The sequence below is a fragment of the Pseudorasbora parva genome, chromosome 24 (assembly GCF_024679245.1).
Source record: "Pseudorasbora parva isolate DD20220531a chromosome 24, ASM2467924v1, whole genome shotgun sequence".
In the NCBI taxonomy this organism is placed as follows: Eukaryota; Metazoa; Chordata; class Actinopteri; order Cypriniformes; family Gobionidae; genus Pseudorasbora; species Pseudorasbora parva.
The window spans coordinates 11955201-11970566 of NC_090195.1; the positions used below are offsets into that span (position 1 = coordinate 11955201).

General features: G+C 39.8%; 1 protein-coding gene and 1 long non-coding RNA gene across 5 annotated transcripts in view; one reads left to right on the forward strand and one right to left on the reverse strand.

The window, feature by feature from the left end:
* The window catches only part of map3k15 (mitogen-activated protein kinase kinase kinase 15), a 40393-nt gene that overhangs the window by 9984 nt on the left and 15043 nt on the right, over positions 1–15366 (reverse strand). For all 4 annotated transcript variants that reach the window (XM_067434849.1, XM_067434848.1, XM_067434851.1 and 1 more), the window contains 13 exons: positions 15152–15247; positions 14595–14682; positions 14379–14512; positions 12928–13055; positions 12715–12845; positions 12527–12632; positions 10979–11136; positions 8425–8608; positions 4879–5056; positions 1190–1364; positions 924–1109; positions 425–530; positions 106–337 (listed from right to left, as the gene is read on the reverse strand). In XM_067434849.1, coding sequence (XP_067290950.1) covers positions 106–337; positions 425–530; positions 924–1109; positions 1190–1364; positions 4879–5056; positions 8425–8608; positions 10979–11136; positions 12527–12632; positions 12715–12845; positions 12928–13055; positions 14379–14512; positions 14595–14682; positions 15152–15247 — 1902 coding nt within the window. The remainder of the gene's footprint in view (positions 1–105; positions 338–424; positions 531–923; positions 1110–1189; positions 1365–4878; positions 5057–8424; positions 8609–10978; positions 11137–12526; positions 12633–12714; positions 12846–12927; positions 13056–14378; positions 14513–14594; positions 14683–15151; positions 15248–15366) is intronic.
* On the forward strand, positions 12635–14709 carry LOC137063607 (uncharacterized). The gene is made up of 3 exons (XR_010901403.1): positions 12635–12696; positions 12922–12985; positions 14628–14709. It is a non-coding gene; the product is annotated as an uncharacterized lncRNA (long non-coding RNA).

Sequence of the window (15366 nt, forward strand, 5' to 3'; positions counted from 1 at the left end):
CTAGCATCTCAGAATTCACAATCATCTTTTAAATCATTTTGTTCCATGGTGGAATCAAGCTTCCATAACAGATGCCAAAAATTACGGAGGGTTTTATAAAGGAACCTGCTAGTTTCCTGTTTGAGGCGTCCGAGCTGGACTCCCAACGGGTGCTGTGGCCGCTGAGCCTCATGGGATATGACTGAACTCAGGGTGCTGACTCCAGATGTGAGGGCTTGATCTTCCTGCGTCGTACGTGCCACCGATCCAAATTCCCCTTCATCCTCTTCATCTACTTCATCTGCGTCCTTATCTGCACCCTCACTTTCTGACGCAGGCCCGAAATGCGTCTGCAGCTCTAGAAGAGAGAGAAAAACGGTTGAAAAAGGTCTCATACCTCCGGGTTTCTGGTTTTAACTTCTTTTTCTATCACTCGCACAGTCACCTGGAATTAAAATCGTAACAGCGGCCTGCACAGCCCGTCTGATGATGTTGTCCATTGCAAACATCCAGTGTGGTTTAATGTGGTGGTTCCTCAACACTTTATTCACCTGAGGCACAAAAAGTGAGGAAAGATGGATATTAAATGTCATCACACTCAAACCAAACACAGGACGGAGACATTGAGGCTACACAAAAATATGGCACTGACAAGATCTTTTTGTGGCAAAATTGCTCCAAGATTGTTATCACTATCATGAATTCAGATTGTTTGATGAATAGCTACATATTTGATGTGCGATTATGGAACGCTGAAATTCCTCTGCTGAGATAATCCCCTTAAAATTTCAACAAAAAGCTCAACGCAAAAACGTCAACAAAGTGCTACAAAATATCTTTTGAAAATATCTTTAGCAGCTGCATCATGTCCAGGAAAGACGCTGAGATTGAATATACTGTAGCAGCATTACAAAATAGTGCTATTTATACTGCGATCCACTCACAGAATCCTGGAAACCAAACAGAACAAGCTGGATCTGGTTTATTGACGTGCTGTCAAAGTCCAGGTCCAATTTGAGTTTTGATATGGTTGTTGCCATGACGCGTCGCTCGGGGCAACGTATAAAGTCCCGTAAGATGCAGATGATCTGTTTGATGTGGTCCACCGACAGCTTAAGCTCCTCCTGACCCTAAAAGTCAAGGACACAATCATTGCATGACTCCGACAATTCGCACACTAACACACAGATAAATACGCAGGGATACACACCTGAATGTGGTTCTCCATGAGGTTGGAGGTGACTTTATCCTGGTCCTCATTGAGGACCTTGTAGAGTATGGCGCGTCTTTCGCTGTCTTTCTTCAGCAGGAAGAGGCCGGAGTCGCTGTTCTCAGAGGAGGCTGGAGAGCTGCGGTCTTCTGCTGTAGGACTCTCATCTGGAACACTGAATCACACACACACACACACACACACACACATTTAAAACTTCATTCGGTGAGAACATATGAATCCAAATAGTCTTCTATTTGAAAATGTAATTTATTTGTGTGATGGCAAATTTTAATTTTCAGCATCATTACTTTTTAAACCAAATAAAACAGCAATAATAAAAAGAACTTGCTAGGTTAGCTAATTACCTTAAACGTCTATAGATATTGCTGTCAGGTCGTGCTGTATTGCTGACACTTTCTCCGACAAGCGGATGCAATGAGACCTGTTTTTCTGCTTGTACATGTGTTTTCGCCATAAATTCCATTACTTTATTATTCGTGTGTCACATCCTCCAGCTGGAGTGCCCATGAGCTCCTCCAGAGGGCACTCCTTTTGTCTCTGTTACTATTATACACTACATTCCCCGTGCTCCTTTGCCTGGACTCATTCAGCACACTTTTGTATTGTTACCTTGTTTGCTCTGGCTTATTTGAAGGGGTCATGAATTGAGAAATCAACTTTCCCTTGAGGTTTTGATATATAAAAGGTCATGGTAATATAAGAAAATATAAAAAAATATAAGTTTCAGAGCTGAAAACTTCCTTGTAAGTCAAAGAAAAGCTTTTATTGACACCAGGCCCAGCAATTGAGAGATCTCAGAATGTGTCTAGATGTGACGTCAGAGTGAAGAAGAACAACGCCTGATTCTGTAGCCCCGCCCACCGACTTGTTCCTGACATGTTATAGATAAAGAAATAATAATACAATTGCAGAAGTTTTAATTTTTTTGTGTGTGCGTTAGTGATGCATGGTTATATCCTCCGATCCGGTAGGCCAAGTAATAAAAAAGAACATTCCAATTAATTGCGGGTGGATGACAGATAAATCATTGTGTATGTTTGATAAAGACAGTTTGGAGCCCTGTCAGAGCGAATCACATGCTTTCAAAAGAATTCTCACATGATCTTATCCAATCCTAGCTGTGGACGTTTCCTTTCAAGTCTTCACTGCTGCACGCCCATAAAAACAGAGCGTTCCACGAGAGAGGTTAAAAACCAGGGTAGAACATAGCCTATTACTTATTCATTATGATGTTTTTGAATGTAAAAACATGCAAACGTCATAAGTTGACCTCAGACAACAGTATAAAAATAATTTTAAATGTTAAAGGTCCCGTTCTTCGCGATTCCATCTTTCAAACTTTAGTTAGTGTGTAATGTTGCTGTAAGAGCATAAATAATACCTGTAAAATTATAAAGCTCAAAGTTCAATGCCAAGCGAGATATTTTATTTAACAGAAGTTCCCTTTCAAAGCCTACAGCGAACGGCCGGTTTGGACTACACCCCTGCTCTTCCTTCAGGAATGACATCACTAGAACCGTTCGTTGACTAACCCTCCGCCCACAAGTACACGCAAAATAGGGGGCGTGGTCTTGTTGCTCTCCCACGTGGAGAAGAGCGCGCAATCAGCGCTTGCATCTCCCCGTTATGGTAAGAGGCGGGACCTTTCCGGGCAAAGTGCGCTATAGCTGCTGTCCAATCACAACAATTAGAAGCGCTGGCCCAATCAGAACTTGTTACGTATTTCTGAAGGAGGGACGTCATAGAACAAGGAAATCATAAGGCCGTTTTTAGGACAGAGGAAACAGCGCTGTATACAGATAAGTAAATTGTGTGAAAAATACTGTTGTTTTTTTACACGCAAAACATGAACTCATGTTATATTGCACACTGTAAACATGATCAAAGCTTCGAAAACACGCAAAGAACGGGACCTTTAAAATGTTGAATGTTCCCACGGTGTGTCTGAGCTTGTCCTGGATCTTGTGTCCTTTTCTTCCCTCTGGTTCTTTGTATTTTACACTAGGTTGTATTATCTTGATCTCTATATGTTTGTTACTTTGCCTGCTTTTGATTTCTCTTTGGATAATCCTCCACATAGAATGCACTTGGATCTTTAGCCAAGATCCTAACACTCTATTTAACAATGTTATCTTATGACAAGGCATTGAGAGCAAAGCAATGAAAATTAGAGAACATGGATTAGATAAGGCTTTCTGGTGACAAAATGCTGCAAAAGCCGTGACAATTTTGTCTTTATTCAGCAATCCCATAACAATGTGTTTGAATGACAGCAAGTGCAGACAGTCTATTTCTGACAGTAAATGTTATTGCAGGTATGATTTCATCAGATGGGAAATGATACTTGTAAATATGAAGCTAAAACTGTCAGCAGGTGGCAGCAAACCATTGTTTTAAAGGGTGAGTAAATTAATTATTCAAATGATTTGTTTAAAACGGCTTTTTCATTCTAAGCAAATCGCTGTTGCTGAATTTGGGGCTACATACAAGCATACTACTCTTATTATTTATATTCTTATTACAATATTCTTTTTTACAAAAATAGTTTAAACTATAAGTCACCTAATATCAACTTCTTGTTTATTGAACAAATATATAAAATCAATCGTGCGGCATTTCCTAAATGTAAAAAACTCATCTATTTTTATCATGTCTTGAATTTTGGTAGCATTTTTATTATTTTTGGTGGCATTTTTGCCCATGCCCTGATCATTTCCAACCTTTGTGTGTAGAGTAGCACAAGTGGGAGCCAGTGAAAATGGTTTATATGAAAAAATGGTAGTCATTCTCTATCATAGTATTACTATCTGTCTATCCATCACTGTACAATGGCACCGGCACAATAGTTTTATTTAAGGCAAGGCTGCCAATATTTTTTATTTATTTATATAAATGTAATGTATGTTTATTTTAATATATTATGTTGAATTAAAAAAATATGATCTAAAATAAAATATTTTTTTCACTAGTCTGCAGTCTATAAACAGTGTTTCGCTCGTAGGTGACCTCTCATATTTGTTTTAGCTTCAAATTATCAATTAATTAACTGTGAATTTAATGGAGTAAAACATAGTAAATGTTAAAAAGTAAATGTTATCTTTAGTAGTCAAAGGATAAATACATCTGGAGTGGTGATTAAGAACGTGATTTCGTTAGAAGAAAGAGGAAGCGTGGTTAATGTGTGACAGCTTTGTGATTTGGTGTGCGTTGAAACCGAGGTGAAGAAGTGGTCAGTAAAGTGTTCATGGGATTATTTTATGAGCAACCAGAGAGCACCTGTTGTAAAAGGCATTATCTCATTACACACATACACCTGCCCAGAAACCGCGGCCCAGCACACCTGTCTCCTCATTCCTCTGTGTTAATTAAACAGCGTTTCCATGGAGTCCACTAGCTGTCAGGACAGGCCTCAGCGCTTCATGCCCAGGAAGTTGATTTACTATTGGTCTGAGAGCTGAAGCGGCCGCAGGTACTCAAGCTCCGTAAACACAGTCACGTCATTAACATTCCAGACGCTAATCCAACGCTCACATAATCTCATACACACTTAAGCAACTAGAGTTATCGCTGACCAGTGCATGACCCAAACTCGTCCGGACCGGTTTTCGGACCCTTGTTAGTCCTGAGGATGGCTCTACATTCACCTTAGTGCTCTCTGAGCTCACCTGAGGAAGTTTGAGCTGGGCGGTTTGATGAAGTTCTCCGAGCTAGAGCGTTTTTTTTTCTCAAAAAACACGTCTTGTTTGGAGTCGCAGTCTGGAGACACGGAGCCAGGTTCACTGCTGCTGCTCCCTGTGGCCTCCGTCTGCAGCTGTACTGGTAACGAAACACTGCGGATGTAGTCTAAATGGAATAAAACACACACACACACATGATTACACATATATAGACACACACATATATGAAAAGATTAGAGTTTACCATCATTTTTGGCTTTTTTCTACTCGTAAGTTCAAATCTTTAAATAAATATGAATAAAGTCTTATATATAAATATGCTTATTTTTTTGTTAATTTTAAAACAAAACATTTATTCGGGCTGTCAATTCTATACTATTATTCGTTTTTTTTAAAACAATGCAAATGAACAATGAATCATAATGGCTATACAATAGACATATATATACACATACACACATTCTTATTTGGATTAAATAAATTGACAGCCCCAATTTTATTTTATTTTTAATTTGCCATTTGGGTAACTATTACAATATAATAGCACAACATTGTAACACTTTACAAAAAGGTTTGATTTGTTAATGCTTAACTTCTACATTAGTTAACATGAACAATGAAAAAATACTAAATCATTCATGAATCTTAGCTAATGTTAATTTCATCATTTACTAATACATTATTTAAATGTATTAGTAAATGATAGAAGATGTATCTGTTAATATTTTTTAATGAACCTGAGCTAAAATTAACTATGAACTAACAAAAATAAATAAATACTGTACAAATGTATTGCCTATAGTTAGTTAATGCATTAACTTACATTAGCTAATCTGACCTTATTGTAAAGTGTAACCCCCAATATTACAGTAATTCTCAACTTTTCCAAAAAGCTAAAACACTGGAACCAAATCAATATTAAAATCACTGAAAACAGAAAGCAAAAGAAAATGAAAAAGAATGAGGGAAGTGACGTCACAAAGAACCAGAGCACGCAAAGAACACACACCCAATATCAATTCAAACACCAGAAACCAGCAAAAATCAATGATTAGGATTTAATGGTCCTCGGGAACACACAAGGACACACAGATGGGAGACACAAACCTTGCCACACTGTTACACAGAGAATCCGAGCAGCCGATTGGATGGCGTGAAGGGAGAAGGAAATATTGAGTTGTTATCATCTGCATGCTCCAGAAGCAAAGGCTGTTACAAAATATACATCCTGCAGGTTCACACATATATACTCCGATTGCAGTGCGTTTCTTTGATCGCCAATGTTAACAGGTTAGAGAGCTCACACTGCACACAGATGCGCACTGGCAATGCATTTACACACCCAATCTATTTTTGCTGTGCTGTACACATTTTTCACATTAAAAATAAAAATTGATTGACACGAAAACCCAGCGTATAGCATTAGTTGTGGCAGGGTACTTTAGTCAAGCTCGCAGAAGCTGATTGTCAGCTGATCTTGTCTACCTATAGGAATATGATGCCTATCACGGCATGCAAGGCGCAGTTTGATGACGGCAAGTCTGAGCTCAGTATCTTGGGACATGTGATCTTCACCTCACAGCCGGTGGAAAATAGGACACGGGCAGAAATCATGTTCATGGATGAGGTTATTAACGTTACTGTAAAGCAGAGCAGGACCGATTGTTGTGGAGCTGAGCACAGCCAATGGAGCGATTCTTACACAACCACACGCCTCGCGAGCACCGGGGCTTTTATCATGACAGGACGGGACACAGTCTCCGGGCGCCTGCACCATTTCCGCTTTTCCGGTCATGAGTATAAGGTAAAGCAGCTCTGTTTATCATATTAGATAAATTTAAGTGTGTTTAAAATGATGTTGTGACGTTACTCTGTGCGTTCGCTCAGCGCTGCTGTGACATGTTCACACTGCTAAGAGTAAAGAGCTTCTGCCAAATAAAACCGAGGGTAACGCAGATATGACGCAATTGACAGGCGACTCCCTCAAACGCTATGCTGACACGTCCCGGTCCTTAGTTAAAATAGCAATTTTCTCACAATTTACAAATAGTTGGAAACATTTGGGATGTTGTAAGTACTCAACTGAACAAAATATATAACATTGGCCTAGTGGTTTTTGGATATTTTACTGCAAAAATACTACATAGTACACCTTTAAACTCTATTGTGTGTTTCAGTCAACACATGGCTTTTTGCCCAGGGTAAAGCAAGGAAAACTACACCTTACATCAACAAGGTGGCATATTGGATGGCACTCGTATCTTTGTGGAGGTGGAAAAACTAGTTTTTTTGTTGTTGTTGTTTTTTTAAATGTCAGCAGTTTTTGTCAATTGTAAGTACATTTAAAATGTCTGTGACTTTAACATAAAAGAACATGTTTAAATATTTTGGCACTTGCTTGAGCAACTTAATGAATAAATCTAGTTTTTAAATGTAGTGTTAAAATGTGAATAAGTCTATGACAGATTGTATAACTTTACTGTGTGCAAAGAGAATCGCAATGCAAACAAAGTATGTGTGAACCTGCCGTTAGTCTTTTTTTTGGACCAAATTTTAAGGCAACATTGTAGCATGTGTCCTTCACAGAAATTGCATTTTCCAGACACCAATTGCAATAACCTGAAACAATAAATTCAAGGTAAATGTGCAAAATCCATGGCAAATTACAAGCTTGTTTAAATAAATGCCACCTTGGTGAGAATAAGAGAAAATTCTTTCAAAAGCATTTTTACTGACCCCAAACCTTTGAACAGTAATGCATACAAAACTATATTTAATTTAATACCAATAAGTATTAACAAAAATAGTCATTAAAAAGTTTAACCGTAAAAAATGTAATTAAATATTTATGTAGGCTATATTACCTTTAGCCATTAGCTTAGCAACATGCTAATATCAAACTATTAAAATCATCAACCAAGGCTTCTGTGCAAAAAGGTATTTATATTGTTCTCTTCTTTTCATTTTAAAATGAGTCACTAATGAGCTTAAATGACAGACAGGCAGCACACTAGTATTTGGAACAGAGCTCGTCACGCGCTACTATTGTTGTATCCTGTCAATATCAAAGAGAAACCTGAGTGGTTTGTAAGAAAGCAGCGTGCATGTTTGTGTGAAACATCACACCCTGAGAATGCTTTTCGTGGACAGCGGGGTAGCTGACGTGCGGCAGGATGGAAACAATTTGTGATGGTAGCGTGAGGCCGTGGTTGGTTTTGGAATGGTTTTCCACGGACCCTCCCCTTTTCCAGGTCCTGTTGTTCCTACCCATCTCTTGTGCAAGTTCAATCTGGACTGCAATCGGCCGGCTGAGAGCAGTTCGGACCTGTTGCGAGTATCCCAGACAGCGTCGAGAAGCAGGAATGCTGGGCTATGGGGGGGTTTGGCTGCTCTGTGTGTTTGCCTGCGAGAAATGTGCGCTCTCTCACAGACTCAAAATGCCTTACACACCATGGATATGACCAGAAGGGTCAACCCAGGTCGCATTATTATCACAGCTGTGGAAAGCATGTTCGATTTGGTAAGAGACCTTACCTGAGGGTTTGAAAGCGATCTTGTTCTTTTTGCCTTTGATGTTTTGACGCAGGAACAGATCCTTGAGAAGGTCCCCGGCCGTCGCTCGTTTATTTGGGTCAGGCTCAAAGCAGGAAAGGATGAAGGATTTGGCCTCTGACGAAAGAGACTCTGGGATCTCCGGATGGATCTTAAACATACCCACCTGGTACCAAGAAAAACAAGATGAATAAATGAATAGCCTATTGAAAAATATATATAGATATACAATATTTTACAACAAAACAAATAACAATGTCTCTACAATCAAAAAACATTCTGCGATGACCCATGATTTTCCTATTCAGAGAATAGGATAATTTAATTTTTTATTCATAATTTAAAAAATAAACAAATTGTTTAATACACTCCTGAACAAAATCTTAAGACCAGGGGATTCATTGCAAGTTTTACACATTTCGCACTTGTGGATCATAACCGGGTTGTAAGTGCTGCTTCAAAATGCCAAAAGAAGAAACAGGAGCAAGAGACAAAAAATAGAGAGTAGGCAATTTATTGAAAACTGCATTTAAACTGAAACAGGCTGTTCATCAGCTGATCAAAAGTTTTAGACCATAGCCATAAAAAGGTCAAATCTGCACAAAAATATGGCTTTCATGTCATTGTCCTTCAAGCAGTCATACTCTCAAGATCTCCTGATGGCAAAGGCAAAAAGGCTCTCTCTCTTTGAACGTGGCAGGATTGTTGAGCTGCACAAGCAAGGCCTTTCGCAACGCGCTATCGCTGCTGAGGTTGGACGCAGTAAGACGGTCATTTTACATTTCTTAAAAAATCCTGAGAGTTATGGGACAAAAAAGTCAAGTGGTAGACCCAAAAAGATTTCACCTGCACTGAGCCGCAGGATCCGACAGGTTGTCCGTGAAGACACAGGTCGATCCTCAACCCAAATTAAGGCCCTTACTGATGCTGACTGCTGCCCAATAACCATAAGACATCATCTGCTAGAGAAGGGCTTCAAGAACAAAAAACGTCTTCAAAGGCCACGTCTCCTCCCACAACACAAACTTGCCCATTTAGAATTTGCAAGGGAGCACCAGACATGGGACATTGAAAAGTGGAAGAAAGTTTTATTCTCTGATGAAATTTTTTTTTAACCCGGACGGTCCTGATGGCTTCCAACGTTACTGGCATGACTAGGAGATCCCACCTGAGATGTTTTCTACGCGGCACAGTGGAGGAGGCTCCATCATGATCTGGGGTGCTTTTTCCTTCAATGGGAAAATGGAGCTTCAGGTTGTGCAGGGGCGTCAAACGGCAACTGGCTATGTGGATCTGTTGCAGTGGCATCCCTCTTGACTGAGGGCTCCCGTCTGTGCGGTAATGACTGGGTCTTTCAACAGGACAACGCTGCAATTCACAAAGCCCGCCTGACGAAGGACTTCTTCCAGGAGAATAACGTTCCTCTTTTGGACCATCCTGCGTGTTCCCCAGATCGAAATCCCATTGAGAACATTTGGGGATGGATGGCAAGGGAAGTTTACAAAAATGGATGTCAGTTCCAGACCGTGGATGCCCTTTGTGAAGCCATTTTCACCACATGGAGCAATGTTCCCAGCAGCCTCCTGGAAACAGCATGCCGGAACGAGTTTTTGAAGTGATCAACAAGAACGGTGGGGCTACTCACTACTGAGTCCTTTTTTGACACTTTTAGTACTGTTGTGCGTTTATTTTTGGGCTATGGTCTTAAACTTTTGATCAGCTGATGAACGGCCTGTTTCAGTTTAAATGCAGTTTTCAATAAATTGCCTACTCTCTATTTTTTGTCTCTTGCTCCTGTTTCTTCTTTTGGCATTTTGAAGCAGCACTTACAATCCGGTTATGATCCACAAGTGCTTTGCTTTGTGGAAGGGCACGTTATCCTGCTAAAAGAGGGTCAGCATGAGCCCCCTGACTGATCTGCGGCTATTCAGTCCCACACGCAACAAACTGCGATGCTCTGTGTATTCTGACAGCTTTCTAGAATCTGCTTTAACTTCTTGAGCAATTTCAGCTACAATTTTGATCAGTTTGATCGGACCACACGGGCCAGCCTTCACTCCCCACGTGCATCAATGAGCCTCGGCCGCCCATGACCCGTTCACCACTGTTCTTTTCTTGGACCGCTTTTGATAGATACTGACCACTGCAGACCGGGAACACCCCACAAGAGCTGCAGTTTTGGAAATGCTCTGATGCAATCGTCTACCCATCATAATTTGCTCCTTGTCAAACTCGCTCAAATCCTTATGCATGCCCATTTTTCCTGCTTCCAACACATCAACTTTGAGGACAAAATGTTCACTTGCTGCCTAATATATCCCACCAACTAACAGGTGCTGTGATAAAGAGATAAGCAGTGTTATTTACTTTACCTGTCAGTGGTCATAATGTTATGCCTGATCGGTGTATATACATACATACATATGTGCTGTGTTTGTGCTGTGTTGCTATTGATGAGAAATATGCAAATGCACAAGAAGTATCAGCAAATTCTCTTTTTTCATTTCTATTATGTTTAAGGAAATACATTATATACCTTGAACATGGCAGCCTGTGGCTCTCCCAGCTCATGGAAAGGAGGTTTGCCTGTCGCCATCTCTATGATGGTGCAGCCCAGGGACCAGATATCAGCAGGTGCCCCGTAACCTCTAGGGCCTTTATCGATGATCTCGGGGGCCATGTACTGCAACGTGCCTGGAAAGAGATTTACCAGAGAACAGCAGAACTTTCTTGGATAAGAATGTGCTGTGACAGAATGCTAAACTAAATAAAATAAATCAAGGAGAGAGGTTCAGAAGTGATGACGATGACAGTGGAAGGCGAGAGGGAGGACGGATGGGCGCACCTGCTCTGATGCTTCAGCAGTCACTAATGAAACACAAACACACTCCTTTCTCAGATGCTATGCTAATCTAATTACTCTCCCACAGGAGGCATTCTCATGTTACCAGTGACCAGAGCTCATAATCGCTCACCTCACTAGAAGGAACGCTGTCTATTTTGTGTCAGGAGGTAAGAGTTATCTAAGGTGGTTTGGATAGCAAAACAATCAACAGCCATTTTGGTCATTTTCCAAGGTTTTTCAAATATTGAGGAGACCCTTTTTTAAAATATAAAAGGTAGCTATATAGACTATTGTTAATCATTTTGTGGCCACAATTTTTTTTAAAGGAAGTTTAAGGGTTAGTTCAACCAAAAATGAAAATTCTGTCATTGATTACTTACCCTAATGTCGTTGGACACCCGTAAGACCTCCGTTCATCTTCGGAACACAAATGAAGATATTTTTGTTGAAATCCGATGGCTCAGAAAGGCCTTCATTGACACCGATGTCATTTCCTCTCTCAAGACTCATAAAAGGCACTAAAGACGTCGTTACAAAGCCCATCTCACAACAGCTCTACAATCATTTTATGAAGCGACAATAATAGTTTTTGTACGCAAAAAACTAAATAACGACTTATATAGTGATGGGCCGATTTCAAAACAAAGATTCGAATGGTTATGAATCAGCGAATCGATTCAGGATTCTTGAGAGAGGAAATGACATTGGTGTCAATGGAGGCCTTTCCAAGCCATCGGATTTCAACAAAAATATCTTCATTTGTGTTCCGAAGATGAACAAATATCATGCGGGGTCTTATTAGGGTAAGTAATTATTGACAGAATTTTTGGGGAAACTAACCCTTTAATACTTTTATTCAACAAGGATGAATTACATTGATCAAAAGTAACAGTAAGTGACTTTTTTTCATGGAACCCCCAGTTTGAAAACCCCTGATGTAGAGAATGAATCCTGATAAAACTGATATTAGCAAAACCCATTCTAAAATGTACTCATTTATGCTGACAGTGTTGGGATGGAGGAGGTGCCCTGACACCGAAAGGAGAGGAATGAAGCTCCCTCATATGCTGTTTGCTGGGCCTAATGAGGGCTGAACTTTAAGCCCAAAACCATGACCTGGCAAGACCACCAGGATGTATGATGCATGACACGCAGCACGGGTCAAATGGAACAGGCGAGAGGTTCACATGGAGGGCACATTCTGTAAGTAACAAAAGACGATGAAAGCTAAACAAATACCAGTAAAGGTCTCGGTGCAGGGATTGACTCCAGCCAGCCTCTTGGACGTGCCGAAGTCTGAGATTTTCAACACGCCACTGTAGGTGTTGACTAAGACATTGTCTCCCTGCGGACAGATGAACGGGCATTGAACTTCTGGTTTTGACTGTCCACAAATATAGAACCAAAAGGTTTGTCACAGTAGTTACCTTGATGTCCCGATGAACGATTTGGTTCTCATGCAAATAACGAAGTCCTTCCAAGATCTGCCGAGTGTAGAAAATGATGGTGGCTTCTTTAAGAGGACCCCACTTTGACCGTAACAACGCCGACAGACTTCCTGTGGAGGAGAGATGATGAATCATTTTTAAAGTAGAAAAGACATACTGAATATTGTTTTTTTTCGGAAACTACAGATGTACCTCCAGGGACCTGTTCCATGAAGATCTTGATATAGCCATCCTCTGACACAGAGCCCAGGTACTGAACAATGTTCCTGTGTTTCAGGTACTTGTGGAGGGCTATTTCCTCATGCAGGGGTTGGGAATACCTGTATGTATCGATGTTATTTTAGAATTACTTAAAGGGTTAGTTCACCTAAAAATGAAATTGATGTCATTAATGACTCACCCTAATGTTGTTCCACACCCGTAAGACCTCCGTTCATCTTCAGAACACAGTTTAAGATATTTTATATTTAGTCCGAAAGCGTATCCAAGTGTATACACATTATACTGTTCATGTCCAGAAAGGTAATAAAAACATCATCAAAGTAGTCCATATGTGTCGTCAGTTAGTTAATTAGAATCTCTTGAAGCATCGAAAATACATTTTGGTCCAAAAATAACAAAAACTACGACTTTATTCAGCATTGTCTTCTCTTCCGCGTTTGTGTTCAATCCTCAAATAAAGATTCAAAGGATTGTGAATCAGTGAATCGATCAATGATTCGGATCACCTGCTAAACTGCTGAAATCACGTGACACTGGCGATCTGAATCATTGATCGATTCACTGATTCATAACCATTTGAATCTTTATTTGAGGTTTGAACACAAACAAGGAAGAGAAGAAAATGCTGCATAAAGTCGTAGTTTTTGTGATTTTTGGACCAAAATGTATTTTCAATGCTTCAAGAGATTCTAATTAACCAACTGATGTCACATATAGACTACTTTGATGATGTTTTTATTCCCTTTCTGGACATGGACAGTATAGTGTGTATATACTTGGATATGCTCTCAGACTAAATATAAAATATCTGTTCCAAAGATGAACAGAGGTCTTACGGGTGTGGCATGACATCAAATTCCTTTTTGGGTGAACTAAACCTTTAATTACAAATGTATGACCATTTTTTGGTTATACATTTGGCAACATTTCAAATATTTATTTCAAAGAACAAAAAATATTTGAATAGTTTTAGTTAACAATAACAACACTGTATAGGTGAAATCACTTTGGTTTAGTATTGTATTAGTAATGGTTTAGTATTGTAGAACTACGAACTACAAAAAATAATTCATTATTCTTCTTCCCTCACCAAACGCAAATAGCGTGCCTTGTTGGCAAGGGCTTTTCACACTAGCTCTGCCTAACAATGCCAGGTTGGGCCTAACAAGATTTTTAAAAAGACTTGCAAATCTAAACACCTTTAGTGGCAGACAAAAAAACAACACTTTTTCTTAAAATATCTTGTTTACTGTTCCACAGAAGTCATTCAGGTTTGGAACAACATGGGGGTGAGTAAACGATGACAGAATGGTTATTTTTGGATAGACTGTAACTGTTTGAAGCACCAGCATCCGAAACACAACATATGATAGTGATCATCCATGCTGGCCTTCTCAAACGGGTTATCATAAATATCTCACCTGCTGTCTCTCTCTGGGATCTCTTTGATGGCAATGCGCACCTGGTTACTCAGGTCTCTCCCTGCATAGACCACTCCATACGTTCCCCGACCTAAAACCACCCTGTCGCCATTTTCATTGTAGTCGTATTCGTACTGCAGATGAAGTCAGGAATTGAGCACACCAATCCAAACAAATCCAACAAGAACAAACTAGTTGAGTGTTTTAAGCTTTCACCTCTAGGGTGTCCCCATCTCCCTCCCCTTCCAGCTCGACAGCATTTCCTGATCCGTCTGTGATCAACTCCTTCACCATGGAGCAGAACCTTCAAACAGGAGACAACCATTCCCACACCGGTAAGCAGATCACTTTTTTTCAAGTAACCATTAAAGTAAGTCATACCAGTCACTTTCTTTTCCCTTTTATTGACTGACACCTCTTCCTGTCCCCATGTTGAGAGAAATCGAGTGAAGAGGCGTTGTGTGCGCTGTGTAAATATTCTTATTGTACTTCTACACTTAATGTGCGCATACATTTATTCATCTCACTTGCACAAAAACATGATTTAAGATTCAGTATTCTTCAAAACGAATAACAATAGTCAACTGCAAATAATTAAACGTTAAAATACACAAATATACTTTATGTATTTAATCTCACTTTATTGACCAATGTCTTTACTGGTGATCTTCGATGATCCAATTCAACCATATCAGTAAGCAAAAATGACTTTGATAAACATCACATTTGCGTTTCATTTTTATATATTTTACATAAACTCCAGGAACACCAACCTGCCACACTGGTCCTCTGTGGAGAAGTAGATCTGGAAGTCGTCCGAGTTGTCGTGGACATACAAAAAGCAGCAGCGCTCATCAAATTTTGAGATGCTAGACAATGGAAAGATGCAAGATTAATTTCACATCTCTGAGGTCATAAATAAAACATTTCAATGGAAGAATTGCTGCTGAAACAACATATTTTCATGTTTTGCCCGGTAACTTATTAA